The sequence below is a fragment of the Paramisgurnus dabryanus genome, chromosome 13, assembly GCF_030506205.2.
Source record: "Paramisgurnus dabryanus chromosome 13, PD_genome_1.1, whole genome shotgun sequence".
NCBI classification, from domain to species: Eukaryota; Metazoa; Chordata; class Actinopteri; order Cypriniformes; family Cobitidae; genus Paramisgurnus; species Paramisgurnus dabryanus.
The window spans coordinates 18190805-18217257 of NC_133349.1; the positions used below are offsets into that span (position 1 = coordinate 18190805).

At 38.2% G+C, this 26453-nt stretch overlaps 1 protein-coding gene across 1 annotated transcript in view; it reads left to right on the plus strand.

Moving 5' to 3' along the window:
* Positions 1-1328: 1328 nt before the first annotated feature.
* The window catches only part of cadm4 (cell adhesion molecule 4), a 179365-nt gene continuing 154240 nt past the window's right edge, over positions 1329-26453 (plus strand). Inside the window, exon 1 of the mRNA XM_065245687.2 lies at positions 1329-1587. Within this exon, the coding sequence (XP_065101759.2) occupies positions 1515-1587 (73 nt within the window). The 5' untranslated portion in view covers positions 1329-1514. The remainder of the gene's footprint in view (positions 1588-26453) is intronic.

The window sequence follows — 26453 nt, forward strand, 5'->3', positions numbered from 1 at the left end:
CTCTCTCTCTCTCTCTCTCTCTCTCTCTCTCTCTCTCTCTCTCTCTCTCTTTCATATGAATTAGAGAATGTGTTGGCAATCTCAACTCTTTAGAGCAAACAAAGTTTGAAATAGCAATTGTGTTTTCAAGTAAACATTTCAAGCAAAAGGTCTGAATAACCATTTAAAAGTCATTAGCTGTAAATGGCTCAGTTGCAAATCAGAGTAAAGTTCAATATCTTTCAGTGTTGCAGAAACACCTTTAATTCACACAAAACATTTCTCTAAAACTGTTGACTGACTACATCTGTTCATTTGCTGTTCACTGTTATTTAGCTTCAAAATGCCAAAAGCTGCAATTTGTAATTAGAAACACTGAGGTGTGAAAGTAAAATTTCACGTCTCAAGGTTCTCAATGGTAGCAGGTGCTTGTCAGCAGTCATGGTTATTTTCTCATTTAAATGGCTTGCGGTTTGCTTTGTATAAATGTATCCACTTGCAAATTATTTGTGTGACCAAACATTTCTAACAAGTTTGATCGTGCTTGGAAATTATTTTAGTAAAAAAGTGTTCTTGATCATAATCACTTTGTATGTATCTCATTAGAGTAGCTTGAAAAATAAATCACTTTAATCTTATAAAAACCACAAGACTCACAGTTTCTTTCTTTTGACATCCAATTAAACAACCATGTACAAACCTTTGTACTGAACAAACCCATATTACATTTTATTCTGTCTTGTTGTTCTCACTTTTATCAGATGGTGTCGCTAAACACAAGCAATAAACTGTCATTTATTTTGAATTTCTTTGTTTTGTAATTGCACAATTGAGTTTTACGGTAAGATGTTGTTGTGCTAGTAGCGGTTTTATGCTAGTTTGGCAGCTAATAATCGAGTTGCTTCAGTTTGACTTGTGTTAAATAGTTACTTAAATCACATCCTTTTTCTTTGTATGTACTGAATCACTAAAACAGTCCTTTATCGCTGTCGAAGCTGATATATATTACCTAAAAGCCATTCTTTCTGTAAATTCTAATTTTTAATAGTCCTAATCAGATAGCCTATGCATAAGTTTGTAATACAATAGTTCATCATATTGCGCAATACACTCGAGCAGTTCACGTGACACAATAGAAAAACAGACTTTGGTGTATAGAGTTGTTGTTACGGTGCTATTGATACATATGTTTTGCATATTTATTGATTTATATCGTGATTTCCCCATAATAACAAACGTTTATTGTCTTGGAATAATTATTCCATCCCCGCCCATTATTGGGCGTGTGTCGGTCATTGTGAAATCCGATTGGTTTGTGGGCGTGCACACAAAACCGGCGTTTCTACATTCGCACCTTAATTCAGTAGTGTATCATATGAGTGTGTATGTGTGAGTGTTGGTATGTAACAAAAAGCGATCGCAGCTGACAGTGGAGTTGAGAAAAGCCTCGTAGGTGAGAGCCTGCGCGCTCATGTTTTACTAATTCCTGTCGAAGGAAGAGGAATTAATTCAGAGAGAACGGAATTACATCCACGATGACATTTTCTGCTTTTTGGAAGTATTGCGCTCCTCTTTCCCTCCTGCTGTTCCTGTCCTGCTCGCGTACAGGTAAGATCGTTGTTTATTTAGCGCGCGGTGAAACACTTTTAAAGTTAACCTGCCATGCTCGATTGAGAATGTCAATGAAGTGTTTTTCCATTTACTATTGCTTTCAATTTCACGAGGCTATAAAGTGAATACATTGGAGGCATATGCACATGGATTCAGCACATTACACGATCATGCTTTACTGTCCGATACGTAGGCTGCACACCATCATGTATGGCAGAAATTATGGTAAAAAGATTGTTTCCTTAAGGTGTTTGCGCTATGTGAAACTGGTTCCTCTTGAAAGTTCTCCCTGTTTACGTGTGTAAGATTCTGTAAATACAATCTGATTGCTACTTGCCGTTATTGATGTTTATCACTGGGAGTAGTTTGCGTCACCTGCTCCTCTGCTGACTCCGAAGACTCCAGTAATGATGAAGGGAGTTCGCTCGATAACTAGATGTCGTCGTACAACTAAGCGCGTACATATACACATATATAGCTACGTATATAAAGAGCCTATAGCTTTCGTTACTGGACATTGTTTCATCATTCTGTTGTCGCGCACGGTGTTTCCTTCATGCTTTTGAATGTTGCCTCCTTTCCGATGTCCTTCGTGGGGTGTCGGTGCGACACGCAGAGATGCGTATTCGCATAGCCATTGCGACAGTCATATTTACCTGCTCATGTGGACTTGGATTCAGTCCTCCTCTGTCCCACAGCAGCATCACACTGCTGTCTACAGCAAATCCCAACACGGGCCGCGTATTTCACGCTTGCCATCGCATGTTAAGTGCATCTGCTGTTGCCCTGGGATTTGGATTACAAGAGTGTCTTGAAAGATACCAGGCGGCGGTTTAATTCTTCTTCTCAAGCTGTGCCATCTGTTTGTAAAACGAGGACCAAATAATAATTATTAATCAGAGAAAAGTCTAAAAATGTGGGCACACGGATTGCTCACCATTCACGTGCGCGCTTTGGTGTTCTTCTAGCTCAAATTGCCTTTAGAGCAGTGACAAAGGTCATGGGTTTGATTCCCATGCACGGTGCACATCTACTGATCAAATGTATACATTGTGATGCACTGTATAAGTCACTTTGTTTGTGCCAAGTGCATATATATTTGGGTTTTTATATTGGAAGAAAGAGAATAGCATAAATATCTAGTTGAAATTCTAAAAGCATCATCCATTAAAATTCAATAGCCGTTTGTGGTCTGAGCTTGTTCCAGGTTTGTGTGACTATTTGTTTGCTAATAAGTGGGATTGTGATGTTTATGCATCTGAAACTAAAACATGCATGCCATTTTCTGCACACAGCCATACTTTTATATTACAGTATGTGGTTGCGTCTGTGATACATTAGATTATGTGTGGAATTTTGTGAGCGGTCCGTGTTTGTCGCCATATGTACACATTGTTTAAAAGGCTGAACTGACTTGGATCTTCGAGGTCAAGAAGGAGCTATGGAAATGACTGTCATTAATCTCTCCAGTGACAAGAGGTGAGAGAGGAGAAGAGGTGGGGGATGAGAGAGAGAGGAGGGGGGAGGTGGAGGACGACAAGTGAACTGTGCATCACTTCACCTCATCATGTAAATCAATAGAGATTTAGATACAAGATCCACATCTGTTTATTACTATAACCAGAAAGAACTGATTCACCAGAAAGGTGCCAGGACAGGGGAACTGTCCCTTTAAGAGGAATGTATAGAATTGGGGGGTGGAAAATATTATTACAGCATTAGAAGTTAATGAACAGTACCCACCCTGATAAAAAAAATCATGTTATGTTCTAATAACGTCATCATGGTTTTGGTGAGGTTTAGTGGATAGAAAATATCATTAACATGCTAAGAATAAAAGCCTATTAGATCCGTAAGTACTCACTAATTCAGTGAAACAAAGCTTTGTGTGTGTGTGCGTGTTTCTGAAGGTCCCATTTTCCCCCACCACAACAAATTCAGAGTGTACTGTGAGCAGTGACTGCGTGTGTGTCCCTTGGGCATAAGCCTGCAGCCTGTGTCTTCCATCTGAGCCCCCTGTACCTTTGTTTCTCTCTCTCTCTCTCTCTCTCTCTCTCTCTCTCTCTCTCTCTCTCTCTCTCTCTCTCTCTCTCTCTCTCTCTCTCTCTCTCTCTCTCTCTCTCTCTCTCTCTCTCTGTCTCTCTCTCCACACAGCTTTTTTTACAGTGTTTTGTGACAGACACACACGAGCACACACAGTAAATGGCTACAACTGCGCCAGTCGCATTCTACGTGCTGCGTTCTGCGCACATCCTCTCCCATCACAACTCTCATTGGGCCTGCACAGTTAATCATCTCTATTTGTTTATTCGATGGCAAGCAATATGAGAGTCATTCGTTTGAATCTGTTTTCATCATTTGTTGGGACTCTGTCAATGTAACTTCTGCTGGAGGGCCAAATTGCCTCCTAATTGGAACCACGGCACAAAAACGGCAGTGCAGTTTAGCAAAACGTGTATGGATTTTTCCTTTTTATTCAAATAGAAAGCAATTTTACATTACAGTTATAGTCGTTGCCTTATTATAAAGCTATTTGTGGTAAAAGGTTAACAAACCGCCATTGTTTTAGTTATACAGTTGCATGATTTATTATATGTACAGGAAGAGGACAATGTGAAATCACAGATAACCTTGGTCCAGGGATTCCCAGAAATGTCTTCCGGAAAAACAAAAGAGCTCTATTGCATTTTGAAGCAGTTCTCTGCCAGCTCTTGCATCATATGCACAGACGCTATAGGATTATCTTTATTCAGTGTTATTGCATGAAATGCCAAAATTTGTATTTTTACTTGACACTTTGTTCTGTAATGCCATGAGGAAGCCTTTATTTTAAGCCCAGGGTTTATCCTTTGATTCCAGCCCGTGGTTGTGTAATTCCCTCAGTAAAATAAAAATGTTGACATTTAATTTAAGTCGAGGCACCTCCTACCAGTGTGTGGAAAAAAGATGTGTGGCAAAGCCTTCGGGTTGCTTCTCAGTTTGCTTTAATTTCACAGTGAACACTAAATCCAGGCTCACACATTTTGAAATACACACAAAGGCAGAACGAGCAGCAAACTGTTACATGGCTACCTGGCTTTTTTCATCAGTTTAATACACTACATATTTTACATAACTAAACGGATGTTTTTTTTTTTTTGAGACATAGGAACCTACTGTTACAGAACATCACAAAAGACAGAACGCAGTTCTTCAGCTTAGATCCTACAATTGCCTCTCCTACTTGGAGAGTCATAAGTGTCATAAAAATTCAGGAACGCCTTGCGCGCACACCTCTGAGAAAAGATAATAGAGAGAGAGAGAAATTTGCTGGTTTTCATGGTGTAGTCATGCAGGCTGGGCATGTCGCAGGTGGCATGCCACGCTAAATGTATTTCACCGTAATTATCTTCAATCTGATTCGTCTGATTAGACACTCCTTTAATTTTCTCTTTCGTTCCCATTGCCTGCCCGCGGTCACCCGCATTAAATGTAATTCTTTATGTAGCATTTCAGAGCTTAAGTGCTTCGAAGAGAGGTGGCTTGTGCAAGACTGCAATTTTTAATAGATGAATCCGATGCTGGTTGGTCATGTCACATACAGATGTTATTAAGAGCACTGCGCCTTGCTATAATTACACTATAATTCTTTCATGTCATCCCCAAAAGAAGAACTAGACCATTATTGTAATGAAAAAAAAAGTATTTTACAGGGTTATCTTTCTTAAGCCGTTTCTTCAGGTTGCTTTGATTGAATCAAAGCGCATTCATTGTGAAAATGTAAGTGCTTGCACTGAATTATTAAAATGTGCCTATTTATACAGGACCTGATTTTGTCTGTCGCTTCCCAGACTCACACTTGTCAATAATTCAGCTTTAAACTTTCATGCTTCTGAAGTGCAGACTGATTCAGATCTAATTTTTCTTCCTCCGTCCTGTGAGATGTCTGAGTGGCAGATTTGCTGTCTGGGACTTGGCGACATCTTTCTCAGCATGAAGAATAAAACTTGAGAATAGCAGTGCATTATTTCTCAGCATCTTTACTTCACAGCGTGAAAGTGGCGAATAGAAATAGTCATCAATCTAAAATTTGCCTTTTGCTCTAATGAATATGGAGATAAATGTCAGTTTAATAGTTCTCAAGTAATATTCCTAAATCATAAGCAAGCTTTCTATTTGGCTGTCTTGTCTGATAATGTTTCTGCGCCCTGAGCAATGGTGAGCTTTCAGTTCTGCTCTCTTTAAAACCAGAAAAATCAACATTTGAAACACTTATGAGGAAGAGACTCGGCAATGTAGAGAGAGAGAGAGAAAAAATCAAACACTAGGCTCCCGGAGATGAAAAGAGAGGCGGAGAAATAGATAAGTGAGTGTTGTGGTTGATTGGCAAAGAGGTTGAACATTCCTCTGTATGGGGCACAGCGTTGCCATGACTCTGCAAACTTTGCGCTTGTTTAAATCATCCGTCTTTCTCTATCTCTTATTCCCTTGCCTTATCCCTCCACCTGTCGACATGACTCCCGTCGAGTCTCTGTTTCATGCCCACATTCGGTAAAGGTCCCGGGCTTTTGCGATAATTACAGGACTTTGAGTGGCACTTAAGACCTCACAAGGTTTGATTGGATGAAGGGCCCATTAGAACTAAAATGGGCCCCGGCTCCAGATGGAGTGCATGTGAAAGGCTTTGTGGCTTCTTGAGAGGGAGACTAATGCCGCCTGTGCCGATTATATTATGTGGAGAGCGTGGAGGTGATAATGAGGCTCTGGACGAGCAGAGAGGACAGGCGGGAGCAACCCTATTCAGGACAGGTGTTTGTGTGACGTATCCTGCCCGAAGCACATCCTCATGCAAGGAGGAGAGAAACTGAAAGAGATGAGTGGATTTTCACTTAATATGATAAATTTCCCGTGTCCCAATTTCGCTTATTATCCATCCTAAATAATTGGAATAAGTATGTCCTAATCTCAAAATGAAGTGTATTAAAAATGAGTACCCTTAAAGTACATGGATTATCAACTATTTTTGATGATTTCGAATTGCAGACACTCTAATGGCGGATATTGACCACAATTTGTTGGAAAAGTTTAGTGATGCTTAGTGAATTTTATGGTATAAACTATGCACTTAAACTATGCACACGATATTCCAATTCTGTTTTCCTTACAGGAACCAAATAAGTGATACTCAAGGGTACATCTCAGTTGATTCTCAGTTTATTATGTGACAAACAGACCCTTATATGTGTGATCATAGCCTTGAGAACTGGCATAAAGTGGTATAAATAAAGACAGAACACTCTGTTCAGCACAAATTGTCAAAAAACACAGTTTATTTTTGCATGTAGCATGCAAAATTGGGACTTGGAAATCATTTGGGACTAGGAAACAATAAATGGAGAAAAAGTGAAACGCAAGGCGTTTTATTTTGATATATGATTGTTAACCATCTCAGTGTCATCCAACAATGCTTACTTCAGTTACGCGTTAGTATGTCCCTGTAATAGCATACACTATTGCTATGTACTACAATGTATATATTTTCTCATTACAAAGACAATACATACTTAAGTATGCCAATTGGGACGCATTGTTTCTGTTTAGAAATGGTAAAGCTGAAGGGTTCAGTATGATCCTTACAAGAAGTTACCATGGTAACCATGCTTTCCACCAAAACATATCTTCGTTTCATTTTTAGGAATAATGACCAAATGTATCTGTCTTTGTCAAAGTGAACACTGTGGTCTACAGTATGCCACAGCAGTTTATTTATTCCCTTTTTGTTGTTCTTTCATGGAAAACGGTGATATGGACAGTCTCCAGCATTTCCCTTGTTTTTTATTGAAGAAAGGGGCTTGGAATGACGGAAAGGTTATTAAAAAGTTTCATTTTTGGATGAACTCTCCCTTTAAAGGAGCACGGCGTGAAGATCTCAGCACCTACACTACACAGTTCAATGGGCTGTAAAAAAGAGCTGTGTTGAAAAAAGAGGCTGGGCTGCACCGGACCTGATTTAAGAGAGTGAAGAGTGGCTGTTGGTGGGAGGAATAACAAAAATAAATGAGCATTTGAAGGATCTGGGGGAAGAAAGACCAACAGCAGAGTGCGGGTTTAAAAAATCCGTATCCACTGAGAAGATTAAAGGCATCGTTGGTGAGAAAGAGTCTAGAATAAAGTAAAGGAGAAGGAGAGAGAGAAGGAATATAAACTGGTAAAACGAATAGTTATGTACTCTAAGTGACTGCCACAAAGTAAAACAAAGTGCTATAAAGTGGGAACAAATGATCAATGAGGACATTTTACCGTGAGCCAGCCACCCATCTGGATCTGAGTGGCAGGTCAGGGGGAAACGCTTACGCACCCAAACACAATCACATTTCCTTCCCAGTCTTCTGCTGTCATTGATATGCTCACTGCGGCACTCAACATCGTGCTGGTAAATGAAAAGAGGACCTGATTGAAACCCATCAGATAACTTGGTAAGGAACGGTGCATAAGCAGATTACTTTCTCATGTGCTCTCTCACCGTTATCCCCGCCGCTGTCGTGGGTCAAGGGTTACATTCTGTGATACATAGCCAGGCAGTTAATAGAGCTCCCACTGAGGAAACACCAAACATAATACACAATATAAATGCATGCAGTTATAATGACTATCTGGAGATTGGGCTGATGAGAGATTTAAGTTTAATAAACAATTCAGATCTGGATCGATGTCAAAAAACACAGCCACAGGAGTTTTACATCTAGCCACTGGCATTATTAAAAATCAACCCGACAGCGACCCCTTCCCACTGAGAACAATGAATTTGGGCTTTGCGTGCTGCTTTGATCTTGGCTAATTAGTAGGCGGCAAATAAATCTTCATTAGCCCAAATACATTGACACCACAAAACAACAAGCATCGAAAGTTGTTGTTAATTCTGGAATTAAATCTCAAACCACGGCTGTAGGATGAAGCGGCACTGGTGACATTCGTCCTGCCTTGTAATGTGCAGTATTATTTGATGTGATGTCAGTTTAACAGAAACAGGAAGACAGAATGGTACTATTGAGAAGACGCTCCCCCCTTTTTTTTAAACAACCAATAGCATTTTATTTATGGCACAGTCCAGCAAAGACCTTGGCTGTGTCTGAGACTGCCTCCATACTATATACTTAGCGAAAATTAGTAGGCGAGGCGAGTACTAGTATGTCCAAATTCGTAGTATTTCAAAAACAGTAGGCAAAAAGAACCCAGATGACCTACTACTTCCTACAAGATCCCAAAGTGTTCATTTGATGGACCCTTTACTATCCTGTGGAGATGAAAAAATGCAATTACATATATTAAACAGCTGTCCTTTGTGGTTAAATTGCGCATTCCAGTTAACGACCAACTTGTTGTTATAGTGACGCATGTCACGTGTTGTATCAATATGGCGGATGTAGTACATCAGAATTCATTCATACTAGCCTTATTCATACTATAAAGACGGTTTCAGCAGTAACAACATAAACAAGCGGCTTTGACTCTGCTAAGAATAAATAACATCAAAATCCATTTAAAGTAGTTTATTTATTTCAGGGATGGGCAACTTCGTTCATGGAGGGCCGCTGTCCTGCAGAGTTTAGCTCCAACTTGCCTTAGCACACCTGCCTAAAAGTTTCTAGTATGCCTAATAAGACCTTGATTGGCCGCTTAATTATTTAATTGTTTAATTATGGTTGGAGCTAGTGATAGGCCAATATATCAGGCCAATTTTTGCGAGTTTTGTGTGTATCGGCATTGGCCGATTTTTTTCTGCCATTATTTACAGACGGAGTGCTGGAAGCCGCAAGCGATCGCATGTTATGTGACTAAAAAAAACCAACCTTTCCATTACAACATCGAAAGCTCGGCCTAACAGCTGATCATAGCTAGACAAAGCAGGTTTTTATTTCTCATCTCTATATATATTTGTAGTAGTAAAATGCTAGAAATCAATATCCTTTGCTGATAGTTCCTCGTCATTGTGGAGAGTGCAGTTCATGGTTCCATAGCACCCTCACCTGTTTTTAATATTTATTAAATATGGTTTTTTTAAGTTCAATAAATGTTACCTTTTAAATTGAGAATTGTAACATTTGGCATCATCGTGTCATTTTTATGATGTAAATTGAGTGAGCAAAAGCAGTATCGGCTCCAAATATTGGCTCAATAAAATTGGCAGCCTGTATAGGTCATCAGTTAAGGCTGATGAAACAAAAATCGGTATCGGCACTAAAAAAAATCCATGTCGGTCGATCCCTAGTTGGAGCTAAACTCTGCAGTACACCGGCCCTCCAGGCCGAAATTGCCCATCCCTGATTTATATAATAAGCAAAATAAACAACACACAGATTAACCAGGAAACCAAAACATTTGTTATTTTCGACGAGGTATTTGTTTTCAGCAACTAGAAACCGGAACATTAAACAAACAGAAACCGGAAGCAAAGTTCGGACCAGATGCGTAATAACGTCACTGCATGCATGCGTCTGATGAAACGGTCCATAGTACTGTACCTACTGTTCTGTATGATAATTTTGTCAGTGTTTTGGATCATACCCGTTTATATTTATTCTTAAAAGAGAAAATATATATATACTAAAAGGGAAAAAGTTTAAATTTAATTTCACTGGACTTTAAACTTTTTATTGCTTGCTAAAAACCACAGAACGCTAGGTCATCTTGTTGTTAGGCCGATGCGGAGAGTTTGTCCTCCTCGGGCTTCAGTTGCAGGAGATTACTCTCTCTAACAATGGATTACGTTTCCGAGATTGTCTCGGTTCGAAGCGAGACATCCCTGACCGCCGACCTTGAGGATTGGTGATGGCGGAAACTGAACTCCCGGGAGCTCTTATGAGAATGGGGAAAAGGTGATGTGTAATAAGTAGCGCTAGAATTTTAGCGAACACTGATGTGGCTGTGACTCTGCCGTGTTTCTTTTTACCCCTGAGAGCAAACCTGGAGCACTCACCAATCTTGCAGCTCATCCAAAAGAGAAATAATGTTATCGTCTCTTGCATGAGTCAGATCCGCTCTGCCTTGCTGGTAATCCCAATGTTGCCCAAACTGTTATATTAACGATCATTTTTTGTTGCAAACACAAATTTTGAGGTAAATATCAGCCAGAGACTGTAGAAACTCATTTAAGAGAGGAATCATACAGTATATACCGCTTTAATTACCCATAATTCTTCATCTTATATGCGTGTTCAACTAATGAAGCTCCGAGGAACACAACTCTCTGCTACAGGAAATTTCTAATTAAAAAAATTAGATTGCTTGTGCTCAGAGATGAATGAGAGCAGAAGACAAAGCGATTTATTTGTTTTAGGATATTAAGAATATTAAACTTAGCAGAAGCTTTAATGATTAAAGGTTTGGTTGATGGCACACAGAATTGTCGTGTAAACTTGCACACCCGTAAACAGAAAAGGCCTTACAGTCGGGAGGTTGATCACGAGACCTCATTTGAGCCATTTCTATAAATCTCTTTGAGGTTGCTAGAAATGGCAGTTTAAAATGCTTCTTGTTTCTCGCCCGGGAGGAAAACTGAGACTGCAGATCTGACATCTGTATAGATTTTTTCATATAAAGTGTTTCTCACTCTATTTCTCTTTCGGCCTCTGCCCGTGTCTGTTTTTTTTCAATAACACGCACACACCAACACACACAAATACATATTAATGCAAGCGGCCATTCATTTCTCCCTTGTGGGAGGTTAGGATGTGGTATCAGTATGGTAAGAGAAGGTGATTTTGTAGTTGTGGCCGTGGGCTACGCTTTGTAGCAAAACCTGTGTGTGTTAGTGTTCGACAGGTGCTCCGTAGCAGCGCACTGTGCCCAGGTGTCCAGACTGGACGCCTGTGGCAGTGCTGATTTGCATACTAGAAATCTGTTGTGATTTTTTTCCCCATCAATCCTAAAAGACCTCAAATCAAATCGGACTTTTGTATTTCAGGCCTTGTCTGTTTGCCTCGAGGTCACCTTTATGCTAGTGTTGTCCTTGACGTTTCATTTCATTATTAGATCAAATAAGCATTTACTTTCTCTTCTAATGCACTACACAGATTTTTGTCTGATAAGGTGCTCTAGAAGAGAGCATAATTTCTTCTAATACTACCTGCACTTATTAAAAAACAATGGATTTATGACTGTTACGTAATAGGAAATACATCAACAGTTAGTCTGCTCTTTTTCTATCCTATATAGTCTATCTGTCTTTGGGACTTGCTGAAGTGTGCATTTTGCATCTGTGCAGTACTAGAGTTTTTCTTATAGTTGATCTTTTCTACGTTTCTATTTTAGTCCATTGGAATTTCCTGTTTCATTTGATCCTTTCCTGTTTATTACTCCCACTATCTTTCCCCCTCATCACTTTATCTATCACAAACTTACCTCACATTTCTCACTTTCACTTTCTTTCTGTGCTTATCTTTCTGTTTTCTGTCCCTCTGAATTTGAAGTCACCACCACACAGTTTGGCTGATGTCCACCGAGAGCTCTTCGAGCAGAGCAGTGGGACGTTTAAACCTATTTACGCGCATGAATATTTAATTTTCTCATCTCCCTGCATTATAGTAATGCTTAGGAATGTAAAGCAGATATATCTCTCCTTATCTCATTCTTCTGTTCTCTTTTTCCGCAGATTTATTTCTTCGCCTGCAAGCCTAGTTTATAGCTTCAGCTTTTATATATTGCTCTCCATTTCTCCCCACTAGGCGATATCACATAAAGGTTTATGTGCATATCAAAATATAGGAGAGCACTGGCTGGATCTATATGGGTCTGTGGGTAATATGCATCTATGGGTGTTAGCTTTTATTGGCTTAGTGGTGTGCATCATACACGTCATTAAAATTCCAAACGCATCTCCCAGCATGCCCCAGTCTTTCGTACGTGCCCACATTTCCATTTACGCTCGTTCGCGCACTCGCAACTTACCTTGTGCTGAACACACAGCATTAGAGAATGAATATGTTAATGTGTTAATATGTTAATGCGTCTGACACTCTTGTAAAGATCAGTTTGCTCTGTTGAACCAGGTAAAGTTTTTAATTGAGGGTTAGAATTCAACCACAGAATTTAATAGCTATTATTATTTAGACTTGTGATCGGTTCAGTTGAAATATTTGGCATAAAATAAATAGCAAGTGGTGTTTTACAGATAAATGGACCCTCATAAAGTAAAAAATGCACCTGTAAATCAATCAGGGGTAAATGTTGGCCCATGCAATGTTTTATGACACTTTCTAAGATATATGTACATACATCACAAATCTCTTTACAAGGGGATAAATTGAACAATATAAACCTCAGTCCTCCCGTAAAACTGTTTGTAATCTAAAACTAAAAGACCAAGCTAAACATCCACTCCCCAAAGAGTATAATATAGAGAACCGAGACGTCTTGCAAGTTATTTTTACTTGTCTTTTTAAAGCACATAGGTGTATGGTCAATGCTGGTTGTATATTTGACTCTCATGTGTTTTATAAAGTTTTATATAGTCACCTGCTTGTTTAAATACACTCTCACCAATACTAACGCATACACAATCAAACGTTTTTGCCTTTTGGTGATATATTATCCACACAATGTCCAAGTGGCCTGAAGTTCAAATACTTCACACACTCCCACGGCCCGCAAGCTGCTGTCACACTGTAACTCATGGTTTTATGGTTTCAAATCATTTTTTTCACACCCCCACCTTATCCCCAGCATCTTTAACTTTCACATTTCTTTCTCTCTATCTATCTCGTGGCTAAATCGCATCCTTTTATACTTCACCAGCCTCTTCTTTCAGATGCGAGAGTTGGCAGGGAGCGCAAAACAGGAGGAAAAGCAGAATGGTTGCTGTATGTGCATCTGAATGAGGGACCTAACAGAAAGCCTTAAAAGCAGTCGACAAGATCCGTCTTCTGGCTTTGAATTAATCCCATTGATTACACTGCTGAAATCTGGGTTGTGACACAGTTGTTATTGCTTTGCGATATTAATAAAAGACTGCGATGAGGAGAGAAGGCTGAAAAGATGGAGGAAAAGAATCAATGCAGAGGCTCATGAGGTAATTAAAAGCCCTATGGATGGCCATCGAAGGCTTTATTAGTGGCTCCCGATAAAATTACTGTGATTATACAAACAGGTCCACCAACACAGGCCTTTGTGTTTAAGGAGCGATTGCCCTGCGAGGATTCAGAGTTGTTTTTTGTGTGCTTTTGTGAAATGGTGGAAGGGGGGGGGGCGGTGAATGCAAAGGGCAACTCTTGCTGATCAATGTCCTGCTGTCAATATCACAATTAATGACTTAATAATTTTCTGCAAAGCAAATTAATTTTCATGTTCTCAATCACTGCCTGTTTTCTAGCATGCTGTTTTCATGAAAATGTCTCGAAAGATCATCTTGTTGGAGCCGAAACCGACAGTTATAGATGCAAACGCTGTAATCAGGAGATGGCATAAATATGCTGGGTTTGGGACTAAAATGGCCAGTTTCCCGGACAGGGTTTAGATCAATCCCGGAGTACTGAGTCTTAGTTATATTAGGACGTTCTTAATTAGTTTTTTACAAATATACCTTACAATACTGGTATGCATATTGTATGGTGACAACATTTTCAAAAACCCCAAAGCTCAAAATGTATCACATGACTAGACAGAGCAGACATTCCCATTTACAAAGATACGTGGATTGTAAAAATCCGTTGAGGATTGAGAAAGTTATGATATTATGAGGAAAAAGTTAGATATGGATGTCAATGGAAGGTGTGTGATGGAAAAATGCTGCTTATTCACATGTTTTTGCTTGTAAATTTGTCATTTTATCAGATATTTTCATGAAATTTTAACAGAAGGTAGAATTTTGTTAGTTCTTTCAAATTAAATCATGAACATTTACTGTTTTAGTCAGAATGGACATCAGACTTTAGTTGGAATGGGCATTGGACCCATGGTAACCATGGTTTTTAGAACGATGCCTGAGTGGACGTTCTGACAGGGCGTTTACTGTAGTCTATTACCAAAAACGTAATATTCAAATTTCCGCAATTTATTCTAATACAATCTCCTCCATAGATTTAGATTATCATTTTTCAGTACCTAGATAACAGATATATATGTTGGTCCACCCACCTTTCATAAGTGTCCAGAGTTTAGTTGAAGCACACTGACTGGTTGAATGTGACACAAACTTTGAAACAGTTGCTGTGAACTAAAAACACCTCCGGGTGGAAAGCTTTAAATATCAAACGCTTTCGTTGGTCGGACTTGACGTATTTATTGTCGTATTTAGTGAAAACATACTACAACCATGCAACGAGGATTGAATATAGAATGAGACGCATTATAAAAAGTCCTGCATGGGCGGAAACAGATTTTATGCCTAAGAATTTTGACTGCGATGTTAGCATTGCTACATATTGAGACAAAACAAAACAATAGAACTGATATATGTTAAGATATGTCTGGGCAAGATGTTTTTAAATTAAGGCAGCTCAAACATGCATTTTAGTCTGGGACTAAAAGGATTAGCCCTGTTCAGGAATCTGCCCCCTAATGTTTATGGGTCAACCCATTATGCCCTGCAGGATTCAAATAAATAGGCTGTACCACAGAGCTCCATTTCTCTAACCAGGGCCTGGTTTGCTAGCTAAACAAGACTCGCAACAAGAGGACCAAATATAGAACCAAATCAGCAATGCCGAAATGATATAAAAATATGATCCGTACGTCACTGAATATACGTGTAAAATAAGAAAAATAAGCTGAAGCCACAACTCCGACAGATCTGATAACTGACACAGACATGGAAACTGCACGTGAAATGATCCAGATCTAATCATATCTAATAAAAACATGCCGGCTCATGATGATATCTTGTCAGAAAAGAGCTAGTGTGTTCGGCTGATGAGACGAGACGCTTGTTCCTACTCTGTATGATGACGTGCATGTGGCAACAAGAGCAATGTACGGATCACACTGCAGTCTAATGTAGCCTTTGTGATGGCAAATTCCAATCATATCATTAAAACATTAAAATGCATTACTGCATTTCACAATATTGAACAGATCACACTCATGCATATTTATCACATTTTATTTAATGCATTTTAGGTAATGGATGTATCATCTATTAGCATGTTTTCTGGGATTTCAGGTCATTCTTGATGTTTTATGTAAATCTACATTCATTTAATAAATACATATATGCACAGTTTTTGCTGCACAGCTCTAAATTTAGTTTTCATGCTTCAAAGAAAAAAAATCCCCAAAACCCAAATATATATATTTTTTTATGTTTTACTGATAGACTGTCAACCTGTACATGATGCTTCCCTGCCTCTGTCTGAGATGGGATAGCTGGGATAGACTCCAGCACTCCCTGAAACCTCAAGCATTATTGAGAATGAATGGATGTTTTTCAAACATGTTTGATATGCACGTTCTAATTAGTAATGCAAATTAGCGCATTACAAAGCTTGCCATTATGGCTAAATGGGTCTTGGGCTCCTGCAAAGTTTATGAAGTTCAGATTACTTGCATGTAAATGATTATTACTGCTGTAAATATGCACAATGATTTAATGTGTTCTAATGTGTGCCTACAATCAGAAGTGGTTTCATTTAAGTGTCCATATGGCCATCATCACGATTTAAAATGAGTTGCAGAGCATATTATTGCTTTGTAAGATTGGCAATATTAACAGTTTTAACTGTTACAGTACTGTTTGATTCGTAATATCATTTTTATTTGCAGTTGCATTATACTACACACAGGTGTGTTTCATCAGTGAATCTACTGTAGATAGACATAAATCCATCATCTGCTGTATTGATATTGGTTCTTACTGCCCTACCAAAGCAAGTGCCATCTAATTAAATGAGGATAATAGGCTTTTAGCAATCCAGATTAAGGCTTAGTCTACCCCAACAGTGATATTATATTTAAGTTTGATTTTCAAGTAAATAGAAAAACTGCTGTACTTTGTTAGTTAAGAACTTTGGATTTACAATTTTTGATTGACAGTTGTTTTATTATTAATGCACCCGGTTTCTTGGAGGGGGTCCACAAACAGTGTACTGTAATGAAAGAGATCTTTAGTTTAATAAAGTTGAAGAAACCCTGCCATAGAGGACCTTAGTGGGGTTTCCTTTAACACAGGGCATTTCTGTCAACGCCGCCAGCTGTGGTGTTCATGTGCTTAAAATGAGTTTGAGCTGTCATTTGGTTCTTATTTCCTATTCCTCTTGTCTCCTCAATATTTCCCACATTCTCGACTGTTGCTGTCAATTACCAAGTTGGCAAGTTGAAAAACTGAAGTGGCTCAGTTGCGGTTCTGTGTCGCTACACTATAATGTGAGCCACCCTTGAGACGGACAGAGAGGCTTTTATCCATGAAAAGTGTAGCTTATCAAGGCCACCACCACCTTACATATGAGAAACTTATATGAGGCAGTTTGAGAAATCTTTCACTTGCGGGTAAAGCAGTAGGTTATCCACAATCTTAACCTATACAAAGTGTCCAGTGATATTTTTCACCTGCTTGTTCATTTGTGTGAACCAACTAAACATCACTTATGAACTTGAAACTTATGTGGTTAAAAGTCATTAAAAAATTTCTATGAGAAGGGAAGTTATGTTCTAGCATAACTTCACTATAAAAAGTGAAAGTTGGATTAAACCCTAAAAAACAGATTTTTTTCAACTTAAGTTTTAAAGGAAAACACCACCATTTTCAATATTTCACTATGTTCTTACCTCAACTTAGACAAATTTATACATACTACTTATCTTTTTTCAATGTGTGCACTTTTTCAATGTGTGCAATTTTTGTACAGCACGTCATGAATTTTAGCCTAGCCCCATTCATAGGATCCATACAGGGATGAAATTAGCAGCCACCAAACACTTCCATGTTTTCCCTATTTAAACACTGTTACATGAGTAGTTACACGAGTATGTATGGTGGCACAAAATAAAACGTGGCGATTTTTTTAAGCAGATAATAAGGAGAACTAAAGCTGCGTCCAAATAACTATACTTGTGGTCTTTGCAGTTGACCACTTCACTACTTACATGACACATTTCCTGTATTTTCCTGTGTTATAGTGGGCGTGAAGATGCATGTAAAAATTATTTACCCACTGGGACACACTTAGCACGTGAAAAATGTCAATCCAGGCAGTGGCAGCAGTTTGCACCAAAACATATTCATTTATTTTTTTAGGCTACTTAAAATATATATTTTATATATTTTAAGTTTTCTTTAACACATAAACAAATGAATAAATAAATGAACATTTAAAGATTATTATCTACTTACATGAAACTTTCAGAAGCAGAATTCTTTGCACCTTTAAAAACTCTTCATTTTGTGCATGTATTAAAGTTTATTGTTTATTCAGTAGTCCCTGAATAGAGGACACCATTAATGTTGTTTCTAATTATGTGATAAAAGCAGTTGCAGATATTTTACAAAATACATGCTGCCACCAATAATGTGCAACATGTTTTGTTTTATTACCAACATAATATGTAATATCCATTTATTAACTTACAATTAAAAGTTTCTGCGAAATCTTGCGAGGTTTGGGCAAAATGTCTCACGATTTACATCCAGAACATGTTGCATGATGGGATACGCTTAGCCTGAATACCGCTCCGAAGCAGTATTTGAGATATTTTGGGGGTGAGTGTCGGTTAAGGTCACTGCACTTTGCCAGTTTGAAGACATGGGACAGTCTTGCGCACTTACTTCGTGTCGTGTGCATGCACTCTCAAGTGGCCAAGATCTCAAGTATGCAGCCTATATTGTATGGCGGAAGAGCACTAAATTTGCAGCACTTCCACCTCGGCGCACACTAACATCCTGACTACTCTCCCTCAAACGTCCATCAATATTACTGCGCCAGATGTCGAAGTGCTGCAAACTAAGTGCTCTTCTGCCATACAATATAGTTCTCATTTTTTATCCGTATAAAAAAATCGCCATTTTTATTTTGTGCCACCGTACTTACTCGTGTAACTACTCATGTAACGGTCTTTAAAAAAGGGAAACATGGAAGTGTTTGGTGGCTTCTAAATTCATCCCTGTTTGGATCCTATGGAATGAATTGGGCGAGGCTAAATGCTAACACATTCACGATGCGCTGTACAAAGATTAAGTGTATGCATTAAAAAAAGATAGGTAGGTATTAATTGGTCTAATCTGAGGTAAGAATATAGTAAAATATTGAAAAATTTTGGTGTTTTCCTTTAAGTTACCAATTGAAGTATTTTTTTAAGGTCAAATGTAATCTGCAAGGATTTGGGTTCGGGTATGGGGCGTAAAAAACATGTTTTCCCAACCATGATATGTTACTAACCACTAAACATTTTTCTCTTCGAATTACAAATGCAAACTCTACAATATCACAGAATCTGTGACTGTTACTGACAGCAATACATAGCTTTCCTGTTCCCAAAGTAGTAGATAACACTGTTAGGCTGTGACTCTAAGCTGCCACTGGAATACATTATGCTGTTTTTGTACCGCGTGAGTCATTTCCCAGTTCCATATTCTCTTCTTTGTTACCCTTCATTGTCCTGTATAATGATGGTATAAAAAACTGTAACTGTATAAAAGCAAAAAAATAACAAAGAAATCATAATGAGGCAACCTAAGAAAATAGGACAAAATAGATAACCATGCTTGCTGTATTACAGTGTCAGAGTGAGTCATCACACCTCCTAATGCACATACTTACTCATTTTCACCCGTACATACGTTCTTCAGATGGAAGAAGTGCAGCACACCCCTCCCATCATTTCCGTCATCTGCCTTGTTAAGTAAAACAGAGAGGCTAATGCATTTGGATTTGGCACTGTGCAAATTCATCGCCGCTCCTCAGACATGACCCACTTTATCTGAAGTGGAGCCCCATCCGTTCTGCTAAGAATCTATCACCATTAGAGCGCGGCTCTCCGATGGTGCCTAGTGGTGATACAGAGACCCACACATACACAAATGCACAGTGTGTGTTGTCCTGGGGGGGACAATCATGTCCCTCACCAGGGGACACAGAAGTGTGTTTTTGCATGTTCTGCCAGCCAGCTAACATTCAACTCAAGTTTTCTTGATAGATGGAGAATGTGCTGAAATTCTCACTGCGCTACTCCAGAAAGGGTTTGTTTAAATGAAGGATGTGCATATGAGCAGAAGAAGCAGTTCATTCCAGTTCTGTGTGCTTGTATGTTTAAGACTACGAGGCGTAAAGGATCCGGATTACGCCGTATGTGAGAGGACAGGATAAACAGATTTAGGAGATGGAAAAACAAGAGGAAGATCAGAAGAGGAGAGATTTAGGATTATGGAAACTAGGAAAAAAGAACAAATAAAAAGTTAAAAATGGCAATGCTAAGCTGTAAGTGAGACATAGCTGCTTTGCCACAGATTAAAATGAGTTCTGGCTACTTTGTAATTAGATATAACTTGAGAGAGATATATAAAGAGAGAGAAAAATCTATGAAAGTGACACATTGAGGCACTTGGTGTCAGACGTTCGGCCGCTTTAAAAATGTCATGGGTTTGTGAGAAAATGAAACACAAAAGGTGAAACAGCAGGCAGAAAATACAATATAAAAAACTAAGAGAATGACTGAGAGAGTTAAATAATGAGATTTCGTACAGGTGGTTATTATTAGCAGTACAAGAGAGAGAATATTGCATATGAAAATAATGATTCTTTCATATAAAAGTTGCATTTGGAATTATAAAAACACCCATGCAGAATTCCACAGATTCCATGGTTATTTTTCATCCTGACAATCACAAAGAGTTTGGAATTATACTTTAAGCCGTTGTTCTTAACTGCTGTGCTGTTCTGGACAAAAACATACAGCTAAATGACAATAGCACAAGCAATTATTCCTTTTTAAAATAGATAACATATGCGTTCTTGTTTAAACTTCCAGATTAGTATATAACACATTATACATCTATTTCACTGAAAAATGCTTATTTCCTCCCACAATATGTGGGGAAAGTATTGGGAGAAACGCTGCAGGGTTTTGCTCTAAACAAATAGAACTTTAATGATTGTACAGCGAGCTTAATGATTATGGCGAAGAGAAATAAAGATGCAGAGAGGATGTGGGAGGTGAACGGTTCGAGAGGGAACAGCAGGTGTTACGGAGCTCTGAGATGAGAGATCTGATTATTATGATCATGTTGATGACGGCGTTGATGAGCAAGAAGACAGGAAGAGAGAGAGAGAGAGAGAGAAAGAAGAGACTGATTAGAATTTGAAAGGCAAGTTGATGGCCACTTCTTTTCCTCAATAGCAATGGAGCCATGTCAACCTTTTTGCTCTCTTTCGTTCTCTTAGTCGTACGCTCGCACAAACACAGGTGTTTACTAAATCTATACTTGCCCAACGTCAATTGCAAGCCAGTGCGCGACCTTTCGCTGCTGTGTCTCGGAGTGTGAAATGGATACATGTCTCCGCATGAAACGGTTCATGAATGCTGATGGACATGCAACACTAACTCACATCCATATGGTATTTCAGGCTCCCTGCACAGAGATGTATATCTGTCTGTGCTCGTACATGGTAATATGGTAATGCGCTGGAGATATACAGTATGCAGTAGAAATAAAATGGTTATTATGGTGGACCAAATGTCTCCACAAAGATAGTAATACCAGACATTTTTACATTTTTATAAGTCGACCATTTTTTTCTACAGAGCTAATAATGATAGCTATGTAGCCTAACCTTAAAATGAAAACCCTGCAAATCCATTACAATTAAAGTCATTTGTCCCTGGATGTCCCCAAAAAGAGGTTTTCTCAGATTTGGCTCATAACTTGTTCCATGACATTTTTGTTCCCCCCCAAAAAAATAGCTAAGTGCATACACATCCACAGTGCTTGTAGACGATGATATATTTGGCCATATATTAATAATTCTGATCTATTTACTCTCTTCTTTTTTCCCAGAGGAAAGGGGATAATTTATTTCTTGTATTTGTTTTCTCTCTGAACTTGACAACTTTATAGTATCTGTCTGACACTGAATTAAGGTGCTTGAATTGTGAATCACTATAGAATTGCTGAGGGATATTGCGCAAGGACTGTGTTTTGACAAGGGAATTTTATAAAAGAAAATAAACAAAAATATTTTTAATTAACCTTAATTTATGTGCTGTCATGAATACTAACAGTGTAACCGATTTATTACAACCCCAAAACAGAAAAAGTTGGGACACAGTAGAAATTGTGAGTAAAAAAGGAATGGAATAATTTACAAATCTCATAAGCTTATATTTTATTCACAGTAAAATATAGATAACATATCAAATGTTGAAAGTAAGATATTTTAAAATGTCATGCCAAATATTGGCACATTTTGGATCTCATGAGAGCTACACATTCCAAAAAAAGTTGGGACAGGTAGCAATAAGAGGCCAGAAAATTTTAATGTACATATAAGGAACAGTTGAAAGACCAATTTGCAACTTATTAGGTCAATTGGCAACATGATTGGGTATAAAAAGAGCCTCTAAGAATGGCAGTGTCTCTCAGAGGTCAAGATGGGCAAAGATTCATCAATTCCCCCAATGCTGCAGCGAAAAATAGTTTTCTGAGTTTCTCAGAGAAAAAATGCAATGAGATTGAAGTTATCATCATCTACAGTGCATAATACCATTCAAAGATTCAGAGAATCTGGAACAATCTCTGTGCGTAAGGGTCAAGACCGGAAAACCATACCGGATGCCTGTGATCTTCGGGCTCTTAGATGGCACTGCATCACATACAGGAATGCTACTGTAATGGAAATCACAACATAGGCTCTGGAATACTTCCAGAACACATTGTCAGTGAACACAATCCACTGTGACATTCACTGTTGCCAGCTAAAACTCTGTAGGTCAAAAAAGAAGCCATATCTAAATATGATCCAGAAGCACAGGCGTTTTCCCTGGGCAAGAGTCATTTAAAATGGACTTTGGTAAAGTGGAAAACTGTTCTGTGGTCCAACGAATCAAAATTTGAAGTTCTTTTTAGAAAACTGGGACGCCATTTCATCCGGACTAAAGAGGACAATGACAACCCAAGTTGTTATTAGCGTTCTTTTCAGAAGCCTGCATCTCTGATGGTTTGGGGTTGCATGAGTGCGTGTGGCATGAGCAGCTTACACATCTGGAAAGGCACCATCAATGCTGAAAGGTTTATCCAAGTTCTAGATACATATGATCCCATTCAGACGTCGTCTCTTTCAGGGAAGACCTTGCATTTTCCAACATGACAATGCCAGACCACATACTGCATCAATTACAACATCAAGACTGCATAGAAGAAGGATCTGAGTACTGAAATGGCCAGCCTGCAGTCCAGATCTTTCACCCAAAGAAAAGATTTGGTGCATCATAAAGAGGAAGATGCGACAAAGAAGACCTAAGACAGTTGAGCAACTAGAAGTCTGTTTTAGACAAGCATAGGACAACATTCCTATTCCTAAACATTGGTCCTCCTCCAACTGTTCCTTATATGCACATTTAACTTTTCTGGCCTCTTATTGCTACCTGTCCCAACTTTTTTTGGAATGTGTAGCTCTCATGATATCCAAAATGAGCCAATATTTGGCATGACATTTCAAAATATCTTACTTTCAACATTTGATATGTTATCTATATTCTACTGTGAATAAAATATAAGTTTATGAGATTTGTAAATTATTCCATTCCTTTTTTACTCACAATTTCTACTATGTCCCAACTTTTTCTGTTTTGGGGTTGTATATACCCAACAGAAATAAATGCTGTCACTATGATTTAATGTCAAAACTAATTAAAAATTATTGTATATAATACAGTACTAATGCACATTTGAATAATAAGCATCTATCTATTTTTAGACTGTTTGGATAGATCAGATTTTTTAATGTTGGCTTTTACTTTCGCTTTCTCTTTAAAAGTCTTTCCAACCACTTTTCTGGATCTACCATATGTCTCTCTCTCTCCCTCTTTATCTTTCTTACTCTAATCGCATCATTCCAGTCCCAATCCTCTCTTTCAAATTCATTTTTATTCTCTTCATCTCTTTAAAGTCTCGATGGAGAATAAGCCATGACCTGAGAAATGTATGTGCGCAGACATATAAGTACAAGTGTTTCCTGCGTAGGAGGCTGCGGAAAGCCCTGTGAAATTGTGAAAAATAAAACCCTGATATATTTAGGCCTGTGATTGGCCCATTTCAAAAAGAGAGACCACTTTCACTTTCAGTGTGACACAGAAAGTCCCCAAATCAACCCCCATCACCCCCTTGTACTGACCGAAAGATTGAGAAATACTAAAACGGGAAATCAGAGGTGAAGGAGTGACTTTATGTTTCATTTTTCACTTTGTTGTTATTGGCTTTCATGATGCAAGTATGTGTAATAAATGACAGATTCATATATTCAGATGTGTCATGTGCCTGGCACTCATGTAGGTAAGGCTTCAGGGAACAACCACAGAACGTGTACACAATCCCAAGCCTTAAAGGAGCAGAGAACTTTTAATTTTAGACTAGTTGGTGGTCTTTCTTCCTCGAGTAAAAGCACTTTAAGCTTTGCCGGTTGATTGGCATTTAGTGTGCCGTTTCAGTGTTCCCAGAATTCTCTCTTTATATTGATGACGGCTAATAAACCAAAGTCCCTTCCTGGATCATAAGTGCTGTTCTTAGTAATCACTTCAGTGTAGTATGAAACTGAACCCCAGTCAGTCTGTTTTGGAGCAAATTGGTCCACATGCTGTGCTAATTTTACCATTTTACTTTTATCCAAATCCTCACAGTTTAGAACAGAAGAATAGAAGGATATTAATTAAATGAGACACTCTCAGAAAAAAGGTACAAAAGTTGTCAGCTGGGACAGTATATTTTAAAGGTCCTATTATGTATATTTTAAAGGTCCTATTATGTATTATGTACTAAGATGTGTACTTTTGAGGGTACCAGTGTGTACCTAGGGTACAAATGTGTATGTTTGAGGAACCAAATGCACTTTTTTAGGTACAAAAGTGTACTTTTTCAAAAAGGTACTGCCACAGTTTTTTTTACCTTTCTTCTGAGAGTGATTTGTATTTTTTTTACATAATTCAGGCAAGGATAGGACTGTATCTTCCTAAGTTCACATGTACACAATATTTTCTAGTGCTGCTTACGATTCACAAGTCGCGACTAATCGTTTGCAGAATAAAAGTTTTTGTTTACATATGTGTGTGTACTGTGTATAATAATTATGTATATATAAATACACACACAAACATGTATAATTTAAAGAAAAAATATAATTATATAATAAATATTTATATATAATACAAATGATATACAGGGTTTCCCACAGAAAATTTGTCAGTTAAGGTGGTACGGTTGTGCATGTGGCAGGCCAGGGGCGTGGCAATCATGCGTCATGATAAAAATATTTTTCTTTAAAACACTCAAATAAAACTCAATTTTGAAGAAACTATGACTAAAAATGAACACATACTAGATTATTAATGAATTAAATGTTTTATCAACAGGCTAGTTATCCTTCAGACAGTGACGGACCAAGTCTTTCTCTCATTTCGGCCATGTGGCGTTTGGTGGAATTTATTTTTGGACGACCTACGGTAGTTAAGGTGGTAGGGTATCCCAGCTTAGGTGGGCCGCCCGAACTGAAAAGTGCTGCGGGAAACCCTGAAATATAAATATAAATATGTATATACACATGCAAATGTTTCTTAATTATATACATCCACATTTAACAAAAACTTTTATTCTGCAAATGATTAGTCGCGACTAATCGCCAGGCAGCCCTAATATTTTCATGTAAACAGTGTTTATTATTTAAGTTCCAGGGGTCTGAATTAAAAAATGCTTATACAAACAAATGATATTAAAGCTTTATCTATAACCCTTGTAATAATGTTGTGCCGCATTATATCTGTAGTGTTTGCTGTTCATTGTTTTCCTTTGGCATCTTATGCGGTTTATACAAGAGATTCAAGGATGATGGAAGTGTTATGTTTATTTTTGCTCTGTATTTGGTCTGCATGATGGTGAAGAGCCTGAATAAACGCTTAAGTGAGATCTTATGTTTTGTCTTTTTTGAGACATTACAGTTTTTAATGCAATGAAGTTCAAAAATCTTAAAGCATGACGACTTCTTCCTTTATTTCTTTTTACGCCATTCTAGCATCTACGGCTATATTCATGGCGAGAACAAGTTTAATCCATACACAAGTTTTATTCAGACAAGTTGATCCATACACAGGTTGGGGGAGGGACAATTTGGCATCTCCAATTTGCCTAACTTGCATGTTTTTGGCCTGTGGGATGAAACCGGAGTACTCGGATTAAATCCACGCTGACACAGGGAGAACTAAAGCATGACTTAAACATATGATGTGTCTCCATAGACTCCATAGTAAAATCTTTCTCCGATGATGTCATTTGAAGTCTGCACAACAGTGATTGTGAAGTGAAGCCACGGTCCTGCTATATTCCGGAAAACCAAACTTGTTAGAAAAACAAACATTTAAAAGTACATAAGCATCAAAAGAAATGATTAAAACTCCATCTTTGGAGAAAAAATTAATTTAGTGTGTAATTTCGATTTTTAAGTTTGGCTCACATTCTCCAATCACTCTCACTGTACTTTAATGTCACTTGCGAATTGGTCTGTACAGCACCGCATGAAGTTAAACATAATTTGCAAACCCCTCCATGCAACGGCATTGCCATAGAAACTTAAAGGAACAGTTTGTAGGATTGTGGCCAAAACTGGTATTGCAATCACAAAACTTGTGGCCAAAACTGGTACTGCAATCACCCAACTGGTGGCCAATACACAACATGACAACATAAACATCAGTTGAGG